At 56.4% G+C, this 19,549-nt stretch overlaps 1 protein-coding gene across 1 annotated transcript; it reads right to left on the bottom strand.

The window, feature by feature from the left end:
• Window positions 1–3,052: 3,052 nt before the first annotated feature.
• LOC144944257 (monocarboxylate transporter 2-like) lies at window positions 3,053–18,798 on the bottom strand. Its single transcript, XM_078872266.1, has 7 exons — window positions 18,685–18,798; window positions 18,407–18,579; window positions 11,508–11,776; window positions 10,749–10,892; window positions 7,707–8,311; window positions 6,718–6,961; window positions 3,053–5,559 (listed from the first exon to the last, which is right to left on the bottom strand). The coding sequence occupies exons 3-7, from the start codon at window positions 11,722–11,724 to the stop codon at window positions 5,306–5,308; spliced, it is 1,464 nt and encodes a 487-aa protein (XP_078728392.1). The 5' UTR covers window positions 11,725–11,776; window positions 18,407–18,579; window positions 18,685–18,798; the 3' UTR covers window positions 3,053–5,305.
• Between the last annotated feature and the right edge of the window lie 751 nt (window positions 18,799–19,549).

Genomic DNA, 19,549 nt, shown 5'->3' with positions numbered 1-19,549 from the left:
AGAAATGGCAACGGATGTTTGGCAAACGCGAGCATCCCGAAGCAGCAGTTCTGATCACTAATCTCACTCAAGAATCTCCGGGATTTAATCTACCTCGGAATCAATAGTCGTCCAAATTAGAATCGAGACCACGCAGTTCACGGCAGATCCGAACGTGTCCTTCGCAAGTGGACATTCCAAGAAAGCCCAACGTGTGATTGTGGAAACAACGTCGTCGATCCCTTCGTGAGCTTCTGTGGCAGCATGAAATAGAGGCATTAAAGCAACCCACCACCCAACTGAAGTCATTTCCTGGCTAAGCGGTCTGGGCGTGCGTTGCCAGTGGCCTAGACGTGTGCAAGACGCACAACGAATTTCCCCACTCGGGGCTCCAGCAATCAGGAAGCTCGTGAGACGCCGCTTTGGGGGGGGGGGGCGCGTGGCCACGGGATTCTCCAACGCCATCACTGAGCGGCCACAGAGATGACGCTGAGCTGTGACGCCATCCCCACAGCAATTGGCGCAAGACACGTGGCAAGGGCCTTGGGGCAAGCGATAAAAGTTGGCCTCCATCCAATTTCCCCCTCCCCTCGACGTAGCGCGGTGCCTGGCCACCTCTGGCCCATGGGGTGCCCGTGGAATGGTACCGCCTGCACACTCGAGTGCTGCGCCAAGTTGGTGTTGGGGTGGCACAATGCCGCCACAGCGAGACGTGCATGCTGCGCCCACGCTGTGCCTCGCAGCTCCCTGGAGGGGGCAGCACAGGCACCAGATTCCTCGCAAGGACTGGACAGGCGTCTAGACTGGCGTAACGAGCGTTCTTAAGAGAATTCGCTAAGAGCAGTTTGAACTTACCAATGTGCTCGCAAAACGAGAAAATGCTCGTGTAACGAGCAGAGACCGATCGATAACGTCATGTTATATTTTTCATACATGCTTAGCAAACATAAACATCTTCTTGGTTTTTTCGGTAAAGTCACGTAGAAGGGAAGTAATAAAATAATAAAAATAAAACATAATAAAACAATTCTCACGACGTTTCGGCCACAACGCAAGCAGCCGCCTTCAGGTAAAGAATGAGAACCTGTCAAGCTGGGAGCTTATATATACGCTGAGTTGGGGGGGGGGGTGTAAGAAGAGCGCCTTAACAAAGGGATGTGCATATCAAGAGGCGTAGGAGGTGGGCGGGGGGGTTTCAAGGGAGGGCGCAGGGGGTAGCAATAACAAAGGGATGGAATGTTAAAGCAATGAAACATGTGAATGGGAGAGCGGTGACCGAACACCAACAGCGGAGCAAGTAATGCATTCCCTGTGGAGAACACAAGATACACAGTTAATGCCTGTGAGTGGATTGCGGACTGAAAGTCGCCGTAAACGTGAACAACAATCAGTTAAGATCCGAAACATAAACATTTTAATTAAAGTTACTGTAAAAAACGAGAGGCCAGTCATCGCCAGACCACGTGGTAGTACACCCGGTTTCCGCTGTGGTCCGGCGATAGCTTCGGGATGGCAACGTGGGCTGTGACCTTGCGGTTCAAGTCGCTCGTTGCCAGGGGCGGCCCTTCCATGGGGGCGAACTCGAAGGTCGCCTGGGCCGCCAAGTTAATTGGGGCACCAAATTCGAAGACATTTTCTTTTCAATAATGAACACGTCATTATTTAAATTCCCGTGCGCGTACAGATGGAATATAGATTATCATTCATTTCTCAACATTTCCGAGAATGTATTGGTTGGACGGACCAAACGAATAGTTATGCCCCTGTTTAAAAAAAAAATACGCTGAACAAACATTAAACGGAAAATAGTGGCAACATGTTTCCCAATTTACCAAAAACCTCAGCCTCGATCTGCCCTTGGGGTTTTGCATGGATCGCCAGGGCGCCAGTCGCTGGTCTCGGGCCGTCCCTGCGGGTCTCTGCCGTGCCCAGTCCAAATCCCGCTGTGTCTCACCTACTGGCCCCAGGTAACTACCGGTGCACAACAGGGACTTTTTGCACACGGGGTTTCTGTTTGAAGTGATCGTTTTGACAAATGCACGTTTGTGTACTGTAAACTGTCGTAACGTAGGCAGCTGGGCATGACATCATCATCTTTCAGACCTGTGCACTGACGCGAAACACAACTTCTAAAATATGTGCCTGGTATCGATCAAGGATTCCAAATGGTGTGAGATTCAAACTCTATAAAGAATAGGGGTGGCTACATGGTTTTCATGAAAGTCATGGACAAAGTTTAGAGCCAACCCCAATGTGTTGGAAGAAAGTTGTACGCTGAGGTTTGTGATCGTATCCGTCCAAGATTCGTGGTTTTGTCTATTGACTCTTCCATTGCCAAACGCGCCCTGACCCGCCCATTGTGCAGGGCGCGACAGAGAACCGAGAGCCCTGCCGCGCGTTCACGCCGCGTGGCATTTCAACGAAACGCGTGTCGAGTCCATCACCCGGGCGGGGACGTCTGCCAGAGCGGACTGCGCGAGTTTGGTTCTCTGGCACGCACGCACGCCGCGCGGCGCAGAGCAAATAGAACGGGGGCCGTGAAATATTGTGGACTAAATTATGATAACATTGGTTCGGTGACACGTGATGATAATGCCCAACTAAGGTTATCCTGGGCGCGTGCTTGCCCGTGTCAGGAGTTGATTTAGTACCCACGGGGGCTGCGCTGTCCCCCGCGGTGGCGTTGCGAGCCGTGGAGGGGGGCGGTGCTGCAGGCCCCAGTCCAGCCTCTTACATTTTTCCACAGCCGACTCCAAACGATTGCCCAAGCTCTGACGTCCCATAAGTGTGAAGGTGTTATCGTCCAATTACTGACTGTTATCATGTGGGAGGAAACCGGAGTAACCAGAAAATTAACCCAGGCATGCGAGGGGGAAACACTGTATCCCACATAGACGGAGCAGGTGGAGTCCACATTGCTGCTGCTCTGTCCTCTCCTGGCAAGCCAGGGCGTGGTGATGCCTCACGCTGCTGACTCGAAGCTCCACGAGTCTGTATTGTGATGTGGCCCCACGAGCCTTCTTGTAAACAAACATTCACAAACAACAGGAGGAAGCGTGTCGGACAATCCTCATTTTATTACAATAGTTTAAGCACGTGAGCATATCGTTGAGACCGAACAATATAAATAGCATCATTTGTATCCCTAACGCGCCGAAAGGTGACACAGTTACACATTTAGTGTTCCGTTGCTGAACCCCAACCCAAAATGCACGGCCGTTTTTACAAACCCAGACCCAATGGCGCACAGACATGAGCCATTTGGCTTGAGTTCAAACGTTCTCCTGCCATGATGCACACTCTACGTACTCTACACTGAATATGTACAGCCCTTTGTCCATGCACTGATGGATGTATCAAGGGGAAAGGGGCAGCCCTGCAATTGCTTGTTCACACCACTGCTGGCAGAAGGGCCTCCACTAGAGGGAGCTCTAGAGGGCTCCCTCTACGGGGTATTTGGCCTGCTCTTCCACACTGGTCAAACATCCTGGAGGAGGAGGTGGGGAGGTGCAAGAAGCCGTGCCCTGTGCTGTCTCGACTGCCGCGCACTGCGACACGAGGGCTCCTCCTCCTCCACTGCTGCACGTCCTCGACAACCACCCAGGGGCAGCTTTTCTGACCAAGCAAACCAAACCCTGCGGTTTGCTTCGGTTGCTCTATTTAACAATAACCCAAACAGCCTATTCACTAACACAGCATAAACAACAACAACAAGGTGAATGGGAATCATCACGACCCGCGGGGAGGCCGAGCGGTTCCCGGCGCCGGGTTTGGGATCCCTCTCCGTGGGGGGCGCCGCCGCCTCCGCGTGGACAGGACCGGGCTCACGGCCTCAGCACCAGTCACCCGTTACTATCCAAATGGAAGCCATCAAATATTATTCGGCTTCACCCTTGACTTGCCGAAAGTTGAGCTTTTGAGAACTCGAATTAGAGTGAGTCTGATGGGTAACATAGGCGATGCATCTCCTTACAACAGTGCGGCATGGCAGGCGGGATCTGGCCTCCTTCGACGTCGTCTGAGCCTTCTCTGAGACCCTCTTGGATCTGAGGCCACGGGCAGACTCCCCCCCTAGACCCCCGAGTCCCCACGCTCTCTGAGCCCTGTGGCGGAGTGCCGGCCGACTCGCGCTGGGTAGCAGAGGCCTCTGGATGAGTTCCGTGGCGTGGCCGTGACGGCTTGGAGCCCTGCCCACCGAAGGAACTCCAGAACGGACATGTCTCTTCATCTCTTGCCGTCACTCTGATGCGGCATTTAAGATGCAGTTGTTGCCAACATCCAGAAATATATAAATGTACATGTTGAACAAAAAAACACAATGTTGTTACAGAGTAAGTTAAAGGGAGTGGCCTCAGATAGTTGGTAAAATGTGAACGTCTCATTGTGATTGGGTGGTCGAAAAATATGTGCTGAACAGACGAGAGATGTGAGTTGCACTCTGCTGCTGATCCTGATGCTGCTGCTCCTGCTGCTGGCGGTGTTGGTGCTGCTGCTGCTGGTGTTGGTGGTGTTGGTGTAGGTGGTGTTGGTGTTGGCGGTGTTGGTGGTGTTGGTGTTGGCGGTGTTGGTGGTGTTGGTGTTGGTGGTGTTGGTGTTGGTGCTGGTGGTGTTGGTGCTGGCGGTGTTGGTGGTGTTGCCAGTGCTGCTGCTGGCGGTGTTGGTGGTGTTGGTGCTGGCGGTGTTGGTGCTGGCAGTGTTGGTGGTGTTGGTGCTGGTGGTGTTGGTGCTGGCGGTGTTGGTGCTGGCAGTGTTGGTGGTGTTGGTGCTGGCGGTGTTGGTGCTGGCGGTGTTGGTGCTGGCGGTGTTGGTGTTGGCGGTGTTGGTGGTGTTGGTGCTGGTGGTGTTGGTGCTGGCAGTGTTGGTGGTGTTGGTGCTGGCGGTGTTGGTGCTGGCGGTGTTGGTGCTGGCGGTGTTGGTGGTGTTGGTGCTGGCGGTGTTGGTGCTGGCGGTGTTGGTGCTGGCGGTGTTGGTGCTGGCAGTGTTGGTGGTGTTGGTGCTGGTGGTGTTGGTGCTGGCGGTGTTGGTGCTGGCGGTGTTGGTGCTGGCAGTGTTGGTGGTGTTGGTGCTGGCGGTGTTGGTGTTGGCGGTGTTGGTGGTGTTGGTGCTGGCGGTGTTGGTGCTGGCAGTGTTGGTGGTGTTGGTGCTGGCGGTGTTGGTGCTGGCAGTGTTGGTGGTGTTGGTGCTGGCGGTGTTGGTGCTGGCGGTGTTGGTGCTGGCGGTGTTGGTGTTGGCGGTGTTGGTGGTGTTGGTGCTGGCGGTGTTGGTGCTGGCAGTGTTGGTGGTGTTGGTGCTGGCGGTGTTTGCTGGGCTCACACATCAGACACCGCTAAGCGTCCGTCTCCTTTTTCCCGTTCCTGTGGGTGAGGTCGCTCTCGCCGTGCAGGATGCCCGAACTGGCCCTGGTGCCCGACAACTCCAGGTCGCTCTTCTGGCCCTGGCTCTGCTCGTGCAGCTGCTCGCGCCGGAGCAGCCGGAAGTGGATGAAGTTTCCGATGCCCAGGAATAGCCCCGCCAGCACCATGATGCCCCCGCACGTGAGGTACATGGCGTTGTAGCTCCCGGTCTTGTCCACCAGCCAGCCTGCGGCACACACGCGCAAAGATCCCCCATGTAGCCTTTACCAGACTGTTGGGGCAAGTGCTATTGGCGAGTAGCACCTGTGATAGGACTGCACGGCACACGAGGGGGTGGGTGGCCAGCACCACGCCCGAATGCCTTTAGTCTCTCCAGTGGCGAGGTTTACAGGTGTTCATTTGAGAGGAGGACCAGAACAAGTTCAGATAATTGTCACTGGTGCTGGTGGCCGTGAGCATGAATCGAACTCGGGTCACTGGATTCGTAACGCAGCACGCTAACTGCTGCGTCACCACTCCCACCCCCCACAGACATCGCAACCGCAGTGTGGGTCGACAGAAGGCATGGGAGCGGCCGCGTCCCGCCGCGCTGCACGCGTGGAGAGGGCACGAGTGGAGAGGGCACGCGTGTAGGGGGCACGAGTGGAGATGGCACGTGTGGAGAGGGCACGTGTGGGGAGGGCACGTGTGGAGAGGGCACGAGTGGAGAGGGCACGAGTGGAGAGGGCACGTGTGGAGAGGGCACGTGTGGGGAGGGCACGTGTGGAGAGGGCACGTGTGGAGAGGGCACGAGTGGAGAGGGCACGAGTGGAGAGGGCACGTGTGGAGAGGGCACGTGTGGGGAGGGCACGTGTGGAGAGGGCACGAGTAGAGAGAGGGCACGAGTGGAGAGGGCACGCGCGTCCTGGGAGTGCGGCAGTGAAGCAAGGGATGCTGTGCGGGCTGCTTCCACACGGGGGTGGTGGCGGAGTGGGGAGGCATGCGGCCGCGTGGTGCAGGCGACAATCCAGACGCGTCAGAGAGAAGAGAGACGCGGAAGAAGAGTCCCAGTTTGTAAACCCATCTATTGTACATCCTCTGTGCACGCACGTGTGTTGTGTAAGGCGGTAGTGGGGTTTCGGATAATTCACAAATAAAATTAGTTGCAGCCCACCCAGGCAGGGGTCAACTTTCGAGGTCAATAAATTAGTTACTGCTTTGTGACAAGTCAACAGCGGTCGTTTCATGTCAAGGTTCGCCTCCACCGTCCGAATTCAGAATTTGGAATTTCCGCCGCTGTCTCAGCGCTGACCACGCTCGTGACGCTTCGTTGTTGGCATCGTGCGCGGTGCGTGGGACCTGGTGGGGGGCGGGGGGCGAGTGGGGTGGTGGGTGGGGGGCTCACCTCCGAAGGGCGGCCCCACCAGCAGCGGGCAGCACACCGCCATGGTGACGAGTCCCAGCGCGCTGGGGAAGCGCTTCGCCCCGACATGGTCCATGAGCGCCTCGAAGAGCACGGCGCACAGCAGGCCGTAGAAGACGGCGAAGCCCACGGCGAACACCGCCAGGCCCCAGAAGCCCGTGGCGAGCGGGCACAGCAGGTCGCACACGCCCGTCAGCAGGATGGAGAGGCTCAGCATGTTGTGGATCTGCGGGGCGAGGGTGACGCAACACGGCCGCTGAGTTCCGCGACGGGCACGGAGGTCCGGTGGCAGCAATGGAACGTGGCCACTGCGGGGAGTTGATGTTTGACCCACTTGTGCAGATTTACCAGTGCTCTCGCCCTATATGTACACGACAGTACATCGTTTATCTAGGAGCTTGTTTCTTCCCACACACCCAACATAGCCAACAAGGAATGAACCAATGACCCAGGCATGACCCTCCTGGGAAATGTTCTTGGCTTTCACTGAGGCTTACCTGGATGAAGCTAATCCAGTTTCAGCAATGCATTTTGTTTTACTCATGTTTACAGTGAACCTTACATTGTAAGCCTCTTTTATTAAACATTCTCAGAATTATTTCCTGCAGTTAATTTCCATTCATCGAATGAAGGAATGAACATAAATGGGGAAAATATATCAACGCTCTTGGATTTGTTGATATAACAACCGATGGAAATTACTGACTTCAAATTACACAACGACTGAATAGAGAAGGTTGATCTAACGTTGACGGGAAAGACCCATCTTCCATCCCAGCATCCAAAGCACCAATCAGAGATTTGTCGATTCGAGACTCCATTCGACACCAGCCCTTCCCAAGTGTTCTCCATCTGTCCGTCTGCCCCTCTCCGTGTCCGTCCACAAGAAGGCCTAAGCGAAGGGCTCCACGTGTCTGTGGCCGTGCCACCCGGCCTCTTGGCGATGCCGAGGGCGGCCGCGAGGCGGTTACCTGCGGGCGGAGCCAGGGTGAGTTGGCGATGGCGCCCCAGGCGGGCCGTGCCACCAGGTCCACGACGGCCAACACGGTGAGCAGCAGGGCGGCCTGGTACTCCTCGATGCCCATGTGCTTGGCGGAGGGCGTGAGGAACACGATGGGCACCAGCAGCCCGATGTACATGAGCACGTTCCCCACCAGGTAGATCATGAAGCCCCGGTGCATAAACAGAGTGAGGTCCAGGAGGTCAGTGATCTTCCCGCAAGCGCCCTTCTTCTTCACCTCCTCCACCTCCGCCGCCGCCTTCTTGCCTTCGACGGTCGCCAAGGGCACCATCTCCTCCTCCGCCGCCTTCTCCGCGGCCGTCGGCTTCTTGACCGGCAACTGCAGCGGGCGGTAGAGAGCGCCGGCCACGCAGCAGTTGAGGAGGATCCCGCCCAGGATGAGGAAGCTGCCGCGCCAGCCGAAGGTGTTGAGCAGGAACTGGTTGAGCGGTGCCAGCGTACTCAGCAGGAGCGGACTGCCCATCATGCCCACGGCGTAGGCGATTGGCCGCCGCTTGTAGAAGTAGACCCCGATCATCGTGAGCGACGGCTGCAAGTTGAAGGCCAGGCCCATGCCTGTACGCGGCACGATGGGGGGAGGGGGGGGGGGTCACGCGGGGTCACACGAGGTCATTCGCGACGAGGCTGGTCCCCGCTTGGCCCAAGAGTCAGAGCGTTGGGCTGAGCCAAGGGGCAGCGCGGCGCTCGGCCCAAAGTGGACTTTATACGGTGCCCTTGACACGGCCAACAGTGCCTTCTCATACAGTGGTACTCGTTTTATCTGCTCCTGTGGGATGATAGGTTGAGTGAACCCCTGAACTGGGCTGTTACGGTATGGAATGATTTGGATCTGAGTGGGCTTGCAGATGGCCGGTACCAGCGTTGCCAAGATCAGCCGCTGTGGAGGAGGAGGAGGCTCGTGAAGGACGCTGCTCGGCATTTGGAGGCAGTCGCCCTTCAACAACAATGGAGATTGGGGGATCGACGCTCACAATAATGAGTTGAACGCCGGACGGTTAAAACACAGCAAGTTGGCACAGTGGGGAGCACAGGTGGTGCATCTGCCAGTCAACTCAGTCAACCCATGGCACCTGGCTCTGTCCCGCGACCTCCTGTCAGCGAGCCTTCGACACTTTACGTGGCCTCAAAATGCACCTAGCCTGGCACAAGTGCTGTCCGTGGCTGTGTCACCGCCACTTAGTGGCGTATGGCGTTTGTTGTTATGTATTTATGAGGGTACGGCTCGATGTTTAGGCGCTTCGCTCCCCACCTGTGAATATCACTTCATTCTCGGAACTCGTGGTTCTCATTTTACAGTCGTCACGACAAATCACGCGCTGATGGAAACAGCCGATTTAGTGGTGGTGCTGCGCTATTGCCAGCTTGTGATTTGGGAACTGCCGCTCTGCGTTGACTTGCGCCTGCATCTTGGAGTTAGCGCCAGGGTTTTGGGGAGTGACAGGTTCAGCAGGTATCTGTTGAGGCTCCGTATGACGTACAGATGCATTATTTATTATGGCTCAGGCTACCAAATGTCCTGCCTGGTATGGCCAGGACATCCCAGTTTCAGAAGGGCCATCCGGTGTTCAATAGCATTTTTTTTTTTAAATGGGGATTTTGTCCCGGCTTTTAAAACGTCCTGACCTCACTACTCAATGAGACAGGGCAAAGGGCGGAGTGAGGTGAGTGGCACGCGGTCTGGGAATGAACGGCCTCCCAATGTGGGCGGTGATAGCAGTCGAGCGGGCGGGGCTATTGTAAAAGTGGGCGGGGCTATTGTAAAAGTGGGCGGGGCTATTGTAAAATGGGCGGTGATATTGTAAAAGTGGGCGGGGCTATTGTGAAAGTGGGTGGGACTGATGGAGGGAAGGGCTCATCAAGTGGATGCATGTACTGTACATGTAGGTTGAACTTCTTTCGCACCGTACGTAGCCAACCGTGATAACCGGTGCGGGGGAAGGACAACAAACTAAACACACAAAAAGCAGTTCTAAATAAATTTGTTTTCAAACGTGTCCTGGTTGAGCCTCTGAGATATTTGGTAGCTTTACTTTAAGCTTACGGCCAAATGCCAAGTGATAATCCCACCACCTGCACATCCCGGCCTGGGTGGAAAGCGAGTGGAACATGAGCCTGGCGATGATTGTGTGTTCACCAAGAGCTCTGATGATAGTCGTATAAACATCGGGGACGCTGATTCAAGCAAGCACTGCGTTGTTTTCACAACTCGAGTGTAAGCAAACGCATTCACCTTGCAGTGCGGTGTACGAACTACACAAATCACACGCAACACATCAACAAGCGCCTCTTCTGGCCCAGTCTCAGAACTGTGGAGAATGATTACCCGAATGCTCCTTTGTCGGTGACCACGTCTCCCTCGAACGTTTGTGTGACATTTCTACTCGGGAGGACGGCCTCGCTGGGGGTCAGTCGGCGCATTCTGAGTTCGCGCCATGGCACTGGCACATCACAGATCTCACTCTGTCGTGATGCGGGCAAGAGACGGGGGCTTTGAACTTTGAAACCCGAATGTTTTCAAGTTCAATCAGTGGTGGCGCATGCCTGCCACGTGTTGAGACTCCAAATCCAATTGGCTGGTGGTGGTGGCAGCACAGCAAGTGGGTTTCTGACCTGTTTGTGTCAACATTGGAGCGTCATTCGCTCCAATGAGTGGGTTTTATCCGGGTATACACGTTTACTCCCAGAAACATAATACATTTGAAGAAGATTACTAAAAAATACCATGATTGCATGTAAATTCCACATGTGCACGACAGGACTAAGTATATTCTTAACGCAACCACGATTGACTTTCTGAAATAGTGGCGTAGCCCCATTTTTACCCAACCCAGAGGGATGAAGGTGATAATGATGTCAGTCACGACAACGGTGAGGCTGATGATGACGATGATGACGATGATATGGATTTTGACGATGGCGACGCTTGCCAGCACAGCAGCCGCGTGAGGAGGCGGCCGTAGCTCGCCAGGGGAGTCAACGTTGCGTCACGAACCTACGAGAACGCCGAGGCAGATGTAGAGCTGCATGATGGACGTGGCGAAGGAGGCGATGATCATGCCGACCCCAGCCATGATGCCGCCCAGGATCACCACCGGCCGGCTGCCAAACTTGTTGACGAGGACCCCGCACACCGGACCTGCACGTGGCACCACACGGGGTGCTCAGAGCCGCGGGCGGCGCGACGAGACGTGCCGAGCGCTCTCGCTCTGCGCCGACACACACAGCTGCTCCGAGGAGATTCGGCACCCGGGCAACGTCTTCCGAATGTCTGAGCGCGGTAAAATTAAACCCGCGCGTGGGAAGACATCTACCACGTGCTGCGATATCTCTCTACCACGTGCTGCCTCGTGCTGCCCAGTGGGATATGGCACCCCGAGAACATGCGACCCAGCAGCAGCAGCCCCGGTGTCTGTGGAGACGATCATCCCTCGCCCTTTACCCCAGATTCCACAGCCTGCTCGCTGGCTGCAAGCAGCTGCACCCCTTAGCAGAAAGACATCGGTGCCCTTAATCTTACGCAGCATCTGCCAAACAAAATCACCCAGTGACAAGAAATAACTCAGCCGCAACTGCAGCGCCCACGACGCGCGGGGTGCTCCGTGTCTGTGTCTGTTGACACACGAGGGGGACACTCGCCCCGCACCCACGCTGACGTTTCTCTAAGCGAGCGGTTTAAAAAAAAGGCAATTTGTTGTGTCGAGCCAACTTTTGTTGTTGTTGTAACGCGGTTGCCTGCGTTGCGATGTCTTACCGAAGCCGTACATGAAGGCGAGCATGATGGAGGAGATCCAGGCGATCTCGCTGTAGGTGGTGTCGAACACCTCCTGGATCTCCTTGTAGTAGACCGTGACCCCCTTGGGAGTGGCGTAGGAGAATCCGATGGAGATGACGGAGCCGGCGAGGACGAGCCAGCCCCAGCCGCCGTCGGGGACGCCCTCCCCGGTCCCCGAGCTCGTGGGTGGCGCCATGGTGCGGGCTCCTCCGTGTTACGGCGTCAGTGGCGGTGGCGACGGCTCGGCTCTGTGGGGGAAGCGCGCGCGACGCCCGCGGCCACAGTCAGCCCGTGTCCCCCTCGCCGCGGGGCTCCGCGCCCGGCGGGGCAACGCGAAATCGTCGCGGTCAAAATGTCGACATTTGCGCGGAAATAAGTGGGCTCGTTTCTATTAGATGCTATGGTTCTTTCGGTAAAGTCACGTAGATAGAAAAAATAATAACAATTAAATATATATAAAAATTAAAATGAAGTGAATAAAAAAAAATATCACGACGTTTCGCTCGCAACACAAGCAATCGTCATCAGGAGAACAACGAGTTTGGTTGTTTGGCTGCGCTCATCTGTGATGGAAATTCCACATTGCTGTGGTCAGGGCGGCCTCACAATTATCCAGCGACGGTTCGCTAGGTGCGGGGTGGCACGCGCCGTGGCTGTGTTCGACCTGGGACCTGGTGGTGAGTGCAAAGCCGCGAGGGCCACGTGCACAAGCAATGGGCGCCCGCCAGCCGGGGAGCGCGGTAGGCTCTCTCAGGGGCAGCGCGGCAAGTAGGTTTCTGCTGTAGCAGGCAACAGATGCCTTTCCCTCGCACCACTTCGTTTCTGTCAGGCGCCCTGCTCCCTTTGTCTGACACTAGAGGAGTGGCCAGGCGGCGGGCCCCTTCCACACACACACATCTCTGCAGACTCAATGAAGCTTTTACCTGGCCAACGGCTCCACACCATTCTGTCATTATTTGGACAGACACGGTCAACGCGAGAGGAAACAATGCGGTGTGGGGAGGCACAAGTGGCCGTGCGTGACGCTGGCCACGGCACGCAACTCCGGCGTGCGCTGCGCCAGCCCCGGTGGGTGGACACTCACGACGCCACCTTCACTCGGTGTGGACAAACCCTCGTGACCCGCGAAATGTTCCAACTCACGCGGCACCCCCCCACCACCACCACCCGCTCCAGCTCGGCCGTTTCCACCAAGCGAGGTCACACAGGGAGACAGGTCGCTGCAGTCTTTTTCCACAGCCATTAGATGCGACTGCAGCCCCAGCGATGCGTTGGGGCTGCAGGGAAACGCATTAGCGAGCGCGCATGGCGGAGCGACGATGTGGATGGAAACGAAGTGGTGGACTGGGTGGAATGACTCCCCGGGCCGAGTTTAGTGGCGGCGAGACGTGCGGCGATGAGGTCGCATTCCAGACCCCTCCCTCCCCCCCCAGGCGCTCCGGGTTCAGTGGCAGCAGAGAGGTCCCTACGACTCTAGGTCCCTACGACTCTAGCACCCACGTCTCCGGAATGCACCCGATCTCGACAGATCTCGGAAGCTAAGCAGGTTTATGTGTGTATGTTGAACTTCTTTCGCACCGTACGTAGCCAACTGTGCTAATGGCAGCAGCCTACAACAGGTGTTGTAGGCTGCTGCGAGGCTAAGTTGCCAGCAGGGGGCAGTGCACACACAACTCCATTGTTGTACTGTACTATGCTCCATGTCCCTTGCCTTAGATGGACGATCACCGAGCATGACGCGCGGGTAGCGAGCAGCTGCCGCGGGGCTTGTTGTCGACAGGGGGACACGGCCACGACGTCTATTGTTGTACTGCACCGTACCTACGCTTCTATGCTCCATTCACCAACACACACTGACAAGCGTGGTGATGCATGGCAAATAACCGCTACGACCCACGCGGGTTGGGGAGGCCCTCATCCAGCAGTGGATTGACAAGAAGGGCGGAGCGTGTTCCGTGCACAAGAACCGTGGCTCTCTCTCTCCGTGCAACTTTAACTTTAGAGATATTGCTGAGCCGCGGTGTGAGGCCAGTAAAACAATGTTTTATTCCACATTTGTATTGCAGGAGCCAGCCTCAGCAACGGGTGACCAAAGCTGACCCAGGTGGAATTCTTGCAGAGCGCTCTGCTCGCAAGGGGAGGTCGTGCGGCGTTCACGCCGTGGCCGGGGGTCAACTCAGCTCCTCGCCTCTCTGGGGGCGACGGATTTAGTATCACGGGCGACGTCACCGCCAGACGCGTCGCACGAGGCCGACGTGAATATCGGGGAGACTGTGGCGCGGAGTGAGCAACAGCAGAGACAGCTGTAGAGGCGTGGCTGGAGCTGCGAGACAATGGAGCGGCCAGGAGGGAGGTCAGCCCGGGTGAGCCCCGTAGCGCCGCGGCTGGCGCTGAAGCGTGACCCACCGCGCTCGATTTTGACTTTCGAGGCACCTTGAGAGAAGGTGGCGTCAAGGCCGATAAGCCCCTTCCTCCTGGCTTCCGGTAGCAGGCGTGCGCCACACCGTCAGCATTACAAGGCAAACTCTGAGCCACGTGAGACAAGCGGCAGTGATTATTCACAATTTCAGTCGGTGGCTCTGGGCGCGCATGCCTGAGAAGCGAGGTTCAAATCCAGTTCCAAGCCAACCACGATCAAACCGGATTCTCTCAGCCTGGTCACCAATGACTACGCACAAATTGTACGTTGGTTGTAACGTTACTTTGGCTTAATCCAGCCCTAACAATTAAAATATCGGTTTAATTTACATGCGGCGAACTCTCTTCGTAACCTGGTGTGCTGGAGGGATTTCTGAAGTGGTTCTGTGATGAACTCTTCTGGGGCCATTCTCTGACACGAGGTGGTGCACGACTTGCTTCCCGTGGCAGTTCGCAGACAATTTGAGGCGGTGACGGCTGTGGACAACTGAGTGATATCTCACCGCATGCACGGAGGGCCCCGAGGTACTTCAAAACAAGCCACCACACATCCCAATAAAGAAAGGGAAATATTATTGTAATTTCAGGTTAATCATTTAGCCGAAGGTCATTGCACGCTAATCTTGGCCTGGAAACAGACACCACGTCGTTAATTTCATCCCATTAATGACCGGGAACTCTGCCGAGAACCACCGTGAAGCGAAGTTGATCCCTAAACGAAGATGCATGAGCTCAGATGAATGTTGGAAAGAGACTCGCACCGTCAGCAGAATACAGCGAGCGTGCAAGGAACACAATGAGTGTGACGCGTGACACAGTCCTGGCCACCGAGGAGAACCCTCAGCGTTCACTGCAGCTGCGAGGGCCACCGACGGCGACCGCTGCCACCGCTACGCCGCCCCGACCGACGCTGGCCCAGCGCTCTGGGGCGGCCTTGAGGCCTGACTGGGGCCTGAAGCGGCCTTGAGGCCTGACAGAGGCCTGAGGCCACGCGCCCTTCGCATGCCTCGAGGCCGCCGAGTTGTAAACCAGAGCAATGGAGTCGGAGTCGTTGATGCAGCAAAGCCTCGAGGAGGCTCACGCCACGTTTTGTGGAGAGATTTAACTTGGGCAGTTTGACCAAAACCCTCTCGAGTGACAACATAGAAAAGCAGACAAAGTCTCCTTTGTACATCTGTCTCTCCACAGAAAATAAATATAAACACAATCTTTACAACCCATCGGCCTTCTGGGAGTGCATACTTTCAGAATAATTGATTCAGTCGAGTAGTGAGTGTGTGCCCGGGAAAGATGGTGAGAAAACACACACACACACGCAATTCTTACGTGCATCAGCAACCTACTCACTGTACTGCTTCTTACTGACCACCCCGTGTATAGGCCTGTCGTTTGAGAGTCTCTCACACACACACATGCTGTGTGATCCACACTAAGCAGCGAGCCTATGTCAGGGTTGCCCTGCTCGGGTGTTACCTGGAGAAGTTCGTGGGAATAAGTGGCATCTGTCTCCGGGCGACAGGAATTGATTTGTCCCGAGGCGGCCTGACACCGTGATCGCTGCGGTGGTGAACTTCATGAGGCAAGGCTGCCCGGTGGAGATAACAGACACTCGGCTGGCGGGGAAACGCGCGTGGGTTCGCTGTGCTGCGGTGCCTCCCTCGGGAGTTCGCTCCGCACGTAGGCTGCGCACAGTGCAGCGCCATGCGAGGTCACTGGGAGTGGAAACAACGTTCGGGAAACGTTCATCCCAAAGGAGCGGCGATCAGGCCGAGCGGTAGCAAGACGAGAGGACGCGCCGCGCGCGCCGTGAGGATCTGGGCGAGCGCCCGGCCCCGCTGAGCCGAGCCCGCGGGGGTTGCCCAAGCGCGCCGTCTGTGTGCCGCGGACGTTAAAGACTCCGCGATAATCGGGGCTTGCGTTGCGTTCCCGTTTCACGGTCCAAATGCAAAATTAGGAGAGAGAAAACCCACCAAATAATGCCAGCTTATAATCTAGACTCCCAGATCTGCTTTGCAAGATACAAATACAGAACAGGCTCTCTCACTTGGCTTAATTATATATTTATATTTACAGCCGTTGTGTCAATCCACTGCTGGATGAAGCCCTCCCCACACTGTCGGCCATGAGGGTCGCTTTCCCATATTTCACCACCGCTGGGCACGTGTGAGAGTCGCCCCACTGCCCCCCGTTGTTGCTGGAGGGCGACTGCCTCAAACTGCCCAGTAGCAGCAGCAGCGTCCTTCACGAGACTCCTCCACCGCCGGTACCGGTCATGGGCAAATCCACTCAGCTCCACATCCTCCCGTGCCGCATCAGCTCCATCTCTTATCTCGCTCCCCCCACTTCCCGTCAAAATGCCGAGGACTACGATCCCAGTATCGAGAGGAAACTTCCACTCACTAAAGTTCCGACTATGTAAGTTGTACGCATTACAGGCAACTGCATCAGATACCTTGCCTGCACAGAAGTCGCATTCATGCAGTTGTACCCCAACCCTTGTGAGATGTAGAGGTGCACTCTGTTAACAGTCGCGCTGAACAGGGGTAAGCTCGCTGCGTTCCACTCAAACAAACCTCGCCGCATTCCCTCCACCCGCACCTCCCATGTGCACGGTTGGCTACCGACGGTGCGACATAAGTTTAATCTACTGTACAAACATACCTCTGTGTATGTTTTTACTTTCTACGTGACATTGATTAAACGTTCCTTTAGCAGGACTCTCCTGAAAACGAGTATGAGACTCCGTGGGGCTTTTTTAATCGACAATTTATTTCATTATTATTACTGTCGAGCATGTTTCACTTCTCTAGTCATCCACATTGTCGTCGTGGTTTATGATTTTTGTTAAATTTATATTTTTGCACGAAAGGTTGTGCGTCCAGTCCCAGTCTTGGGTAAACTCGGCCCATCACCTCTCTGGGGTCAATAAAACAAAATGGCACTGTATGGGCAATCAGTAGTAGTCATCCGAAAGGTATACTGGCTCCTACCTTCGGAACGCGTTGTCTATACAACCGGCTCAGGGCTAACGACAAACCAACCGAGACATATTTCACAGTCAGCCTATAGGCCTGTCACCCCCCCCCCCCCCCCTGTATACCGGAGTGAAGGTCAGCACAAATACCACGCGGGATGTCACGCTACAGATCAACGCGTGCCGCCACCACCACCACCGCCACACACACACACACAGAGGTACAACCCCAGAGCCGCCCAGTGCCCCTTTCACTGATTCTCTCCCTGCGGACCGTGGCCACCTCGCCGGGGCGTTCGTCCCCCAGGGCCCCTTGCCAAGAGCCTCGCATCGCCACCATCGCCTCGTGCACCCCACGCGGGCCGATGGCGACGGAGCCGAGCTGGACGGTCGCGCTCCATCTGCCGCCCGCTGTCCGTCTCGAGGCAGCTGCCCCGGGCTGGCGGGGTCTGGCGTGCCGTGCGTGGCTGTCGCTTGACAGGTCAAGCGAGTTCTAGGGATCACATCCCACCCGCCCCGACAGTTCGCCAGCGGCCGTCCCCATCTGCTGCTGCTGGCGTTGCATCAACACAAACTCTGCAGGGCGCGTCTCGAGCTGCAGGCTGCGACCCAGTGTCCTCGCGTGCTGCGTCGGTGCTTTGCTGGGCGTGAGAAAGAGCTTCACAGCTCATCGGATTTCTCCAGGATAAATACAAACTCTGATTCTGATTGTTGCGTCACAATCACCGGTGACGTCGACGACCTCAGCGCGGCCACTGTGATGGCAGCGCTGAAGGTGGCGCGTGAGGATCGGGGCTGGGGGGGCCGGGGGGGGTCACGGTGGCCGTGTCGAGACGCAGCGCTGCTGGCTCGATCACGTGACCTCTACTACGGCGTAGCAAGCCCATCGTATTAGCTCGGCCATCATTTCTCACGAAGATGAAAAACATATAATCGGGTTTTCCCTTACAATGTCATTTGGTCCATTGCCGAAACGAATACAGATGGATGCAGTACTGTACTCGAAGTGAATGTGCTGAACTTCTTTCGCACCGCACGGAGCCAACCGTGCTAATCGGAGGTGCTACAGGAAAACAGAAGAGCCCAGATTGGAATGCGTCACCCCACCGGCTGCGAGAGACCACGCGTCCGGCTCGTAGCGGTGGCGTGCGACTCTCGCTCGAGTTGAGTCGCTGCTGTTTGACCCGAGTCCGACTTTGGTGCAAAACACGAGAAGTAGACCACCAATGGCTACCTCCTTGAGACAAAGGCAAACATTTTACATCTCATAGTGTATACGTTTTTGTAATGAACGCGTTTCGGAAAAAAAACAGTTTCGTCTTCGCATTGCTCGCGATGTCGAGTTGAATGTCGGAGCGCGCGAGAGAGACCGCGTGGGAGCTGAGCCCGCGTGGGAGCTGAGCCCGCGTGGGAGCTCGCTCCCGACAACGCTGGCGACGCGCACAGCTGGAGTCGAGACACAGAGAGAGGGGGACGGGACACTCACTGCACGGCAGGAGGAGCAGCAGCAGGAGTGGGGGGGTCACTCTCCCCGGGGGACGCGCTCGGTCGTCTTCGACTGCCGCCGCTGCTGCCGCTGCTGCGACTCCGTCGGGCAGTGGCCGTGGGTACGAAGGGCTCCGTGAGTCCAAACTCCGGACTCGCTCTCCTGCAGCAGTCCTGCAGGAGCAAAGCGCGGCGTCAGGCGAGAGAATACATCTCGAAATGTAAATCCCCGTGGCCCGGTCGGTGCCTGGTGCCCTCGCCCGGCCGCGCGACTCTGACCTGGGTGCAGCCAGGGGCGCCGTCAGCAGCTCCCGCGGTGCTGTTCGCTGCGGGGTCGCGTGCTCTGCGCGGACACTCGGCTCGTCATAATGAGCGGCGGGAGATGAGCCGTCGCAATAAATAGCGCGGGGGCCCGGCTCGCTCCGAGCGGAGGGGGCGGGGGGTGGTGGTGGTGGTGATGGTGGTGATGGTGGTGCGGCCGCGTCCGGGAGCACGCCCCCACCGCGCCCGGCGAGACGTGACTCCCACGCTGCCTCCCGCCTGGCCTCGTCCTGCAAGGCGCCAGGCAGCGCTCCGCTCTCGCGGCGCGCGATGGGGAACGCCAGCGTCCATAAATACTCACGGGGTCACAGTCCGCCCTGACTCTTCCACAAGCCGGGATGGGCAGTGGGCTGACTCACAAGTCGCCGCTCGCAAAAGGTGTTCAACCGTAACTTGGGTGTCCTGTGCAGAAATGGGTGGCTATGCGTAACTGATGAGTCCTAATGATGACGAAACCACTGCACAGTTGTCCATCCGGCATCATTGCTGCTTCTACTGCCGTCATTTCGTCACATCTTCTAAAAATGTATTTTATGGTGACCTCATCGAAGAGATCTACAATACACTGCTTCAGGAACCGCTGATGGACTTCGCATACTGCACAAAGGCGGAGTGATTTTTACACTTTACGATGATGAGGGTTGTAGCTATCAGCGAAACGTCGTTCCCATGACTTCAACGTTGTGAGATGGATCTCCAATAACATCCCGGTGTGCTGAAGCGCATTGGCACGTTCACGCGACAACTTTATTAACTGGCTGTGTGGGTGGGAGAGGGTGCAGGACACACGTGGCGATGTGGACAAAACCGTGAATTGTGAACC

The sequence above is a fragment of the Lampetra fluviatilis genome, chromosome 34, assembly GCF_964198595.1.
Source record: "Lampetra fluviatilis chromosome 34, kcLamFluv1.1, whole genome shotgun sequence".
Classification (NCBI taxonomy): Eukaryota; Metazoa; Chordata; class Hyperoartia; order Petromyzontiformes; family Petromyzontidae; genus Lampetra; species Lampetra fluviatilis.
This window is presented reverse-complemented; position numbering and strand designations above follow the sequence as displayed.

Coding starts and splice junctions, on each gene's coding strand:
- LOC144944257 (XM_078872266.1), bottom strand. CDS start 11,724: ATGGCGCCACCCACGAGCTCGGGGACCGGGGAGGGCGTCCCCGACGGC. Junction 6,962..7,706: donor CACCCTGGCTCCGCCCGCAG/GTAACCGCCTCG, acceptor CTCGCCCCGCAG/ATCCACAACATGCTGAGCCT. Junction 5,560..6,717: donor GGTGGGGCCGCCCTTCGGAG/GTGAGCCCCCCA, acceptor TGTGTGCCGCAG/GCTGGCTGGTGGACAAGACC.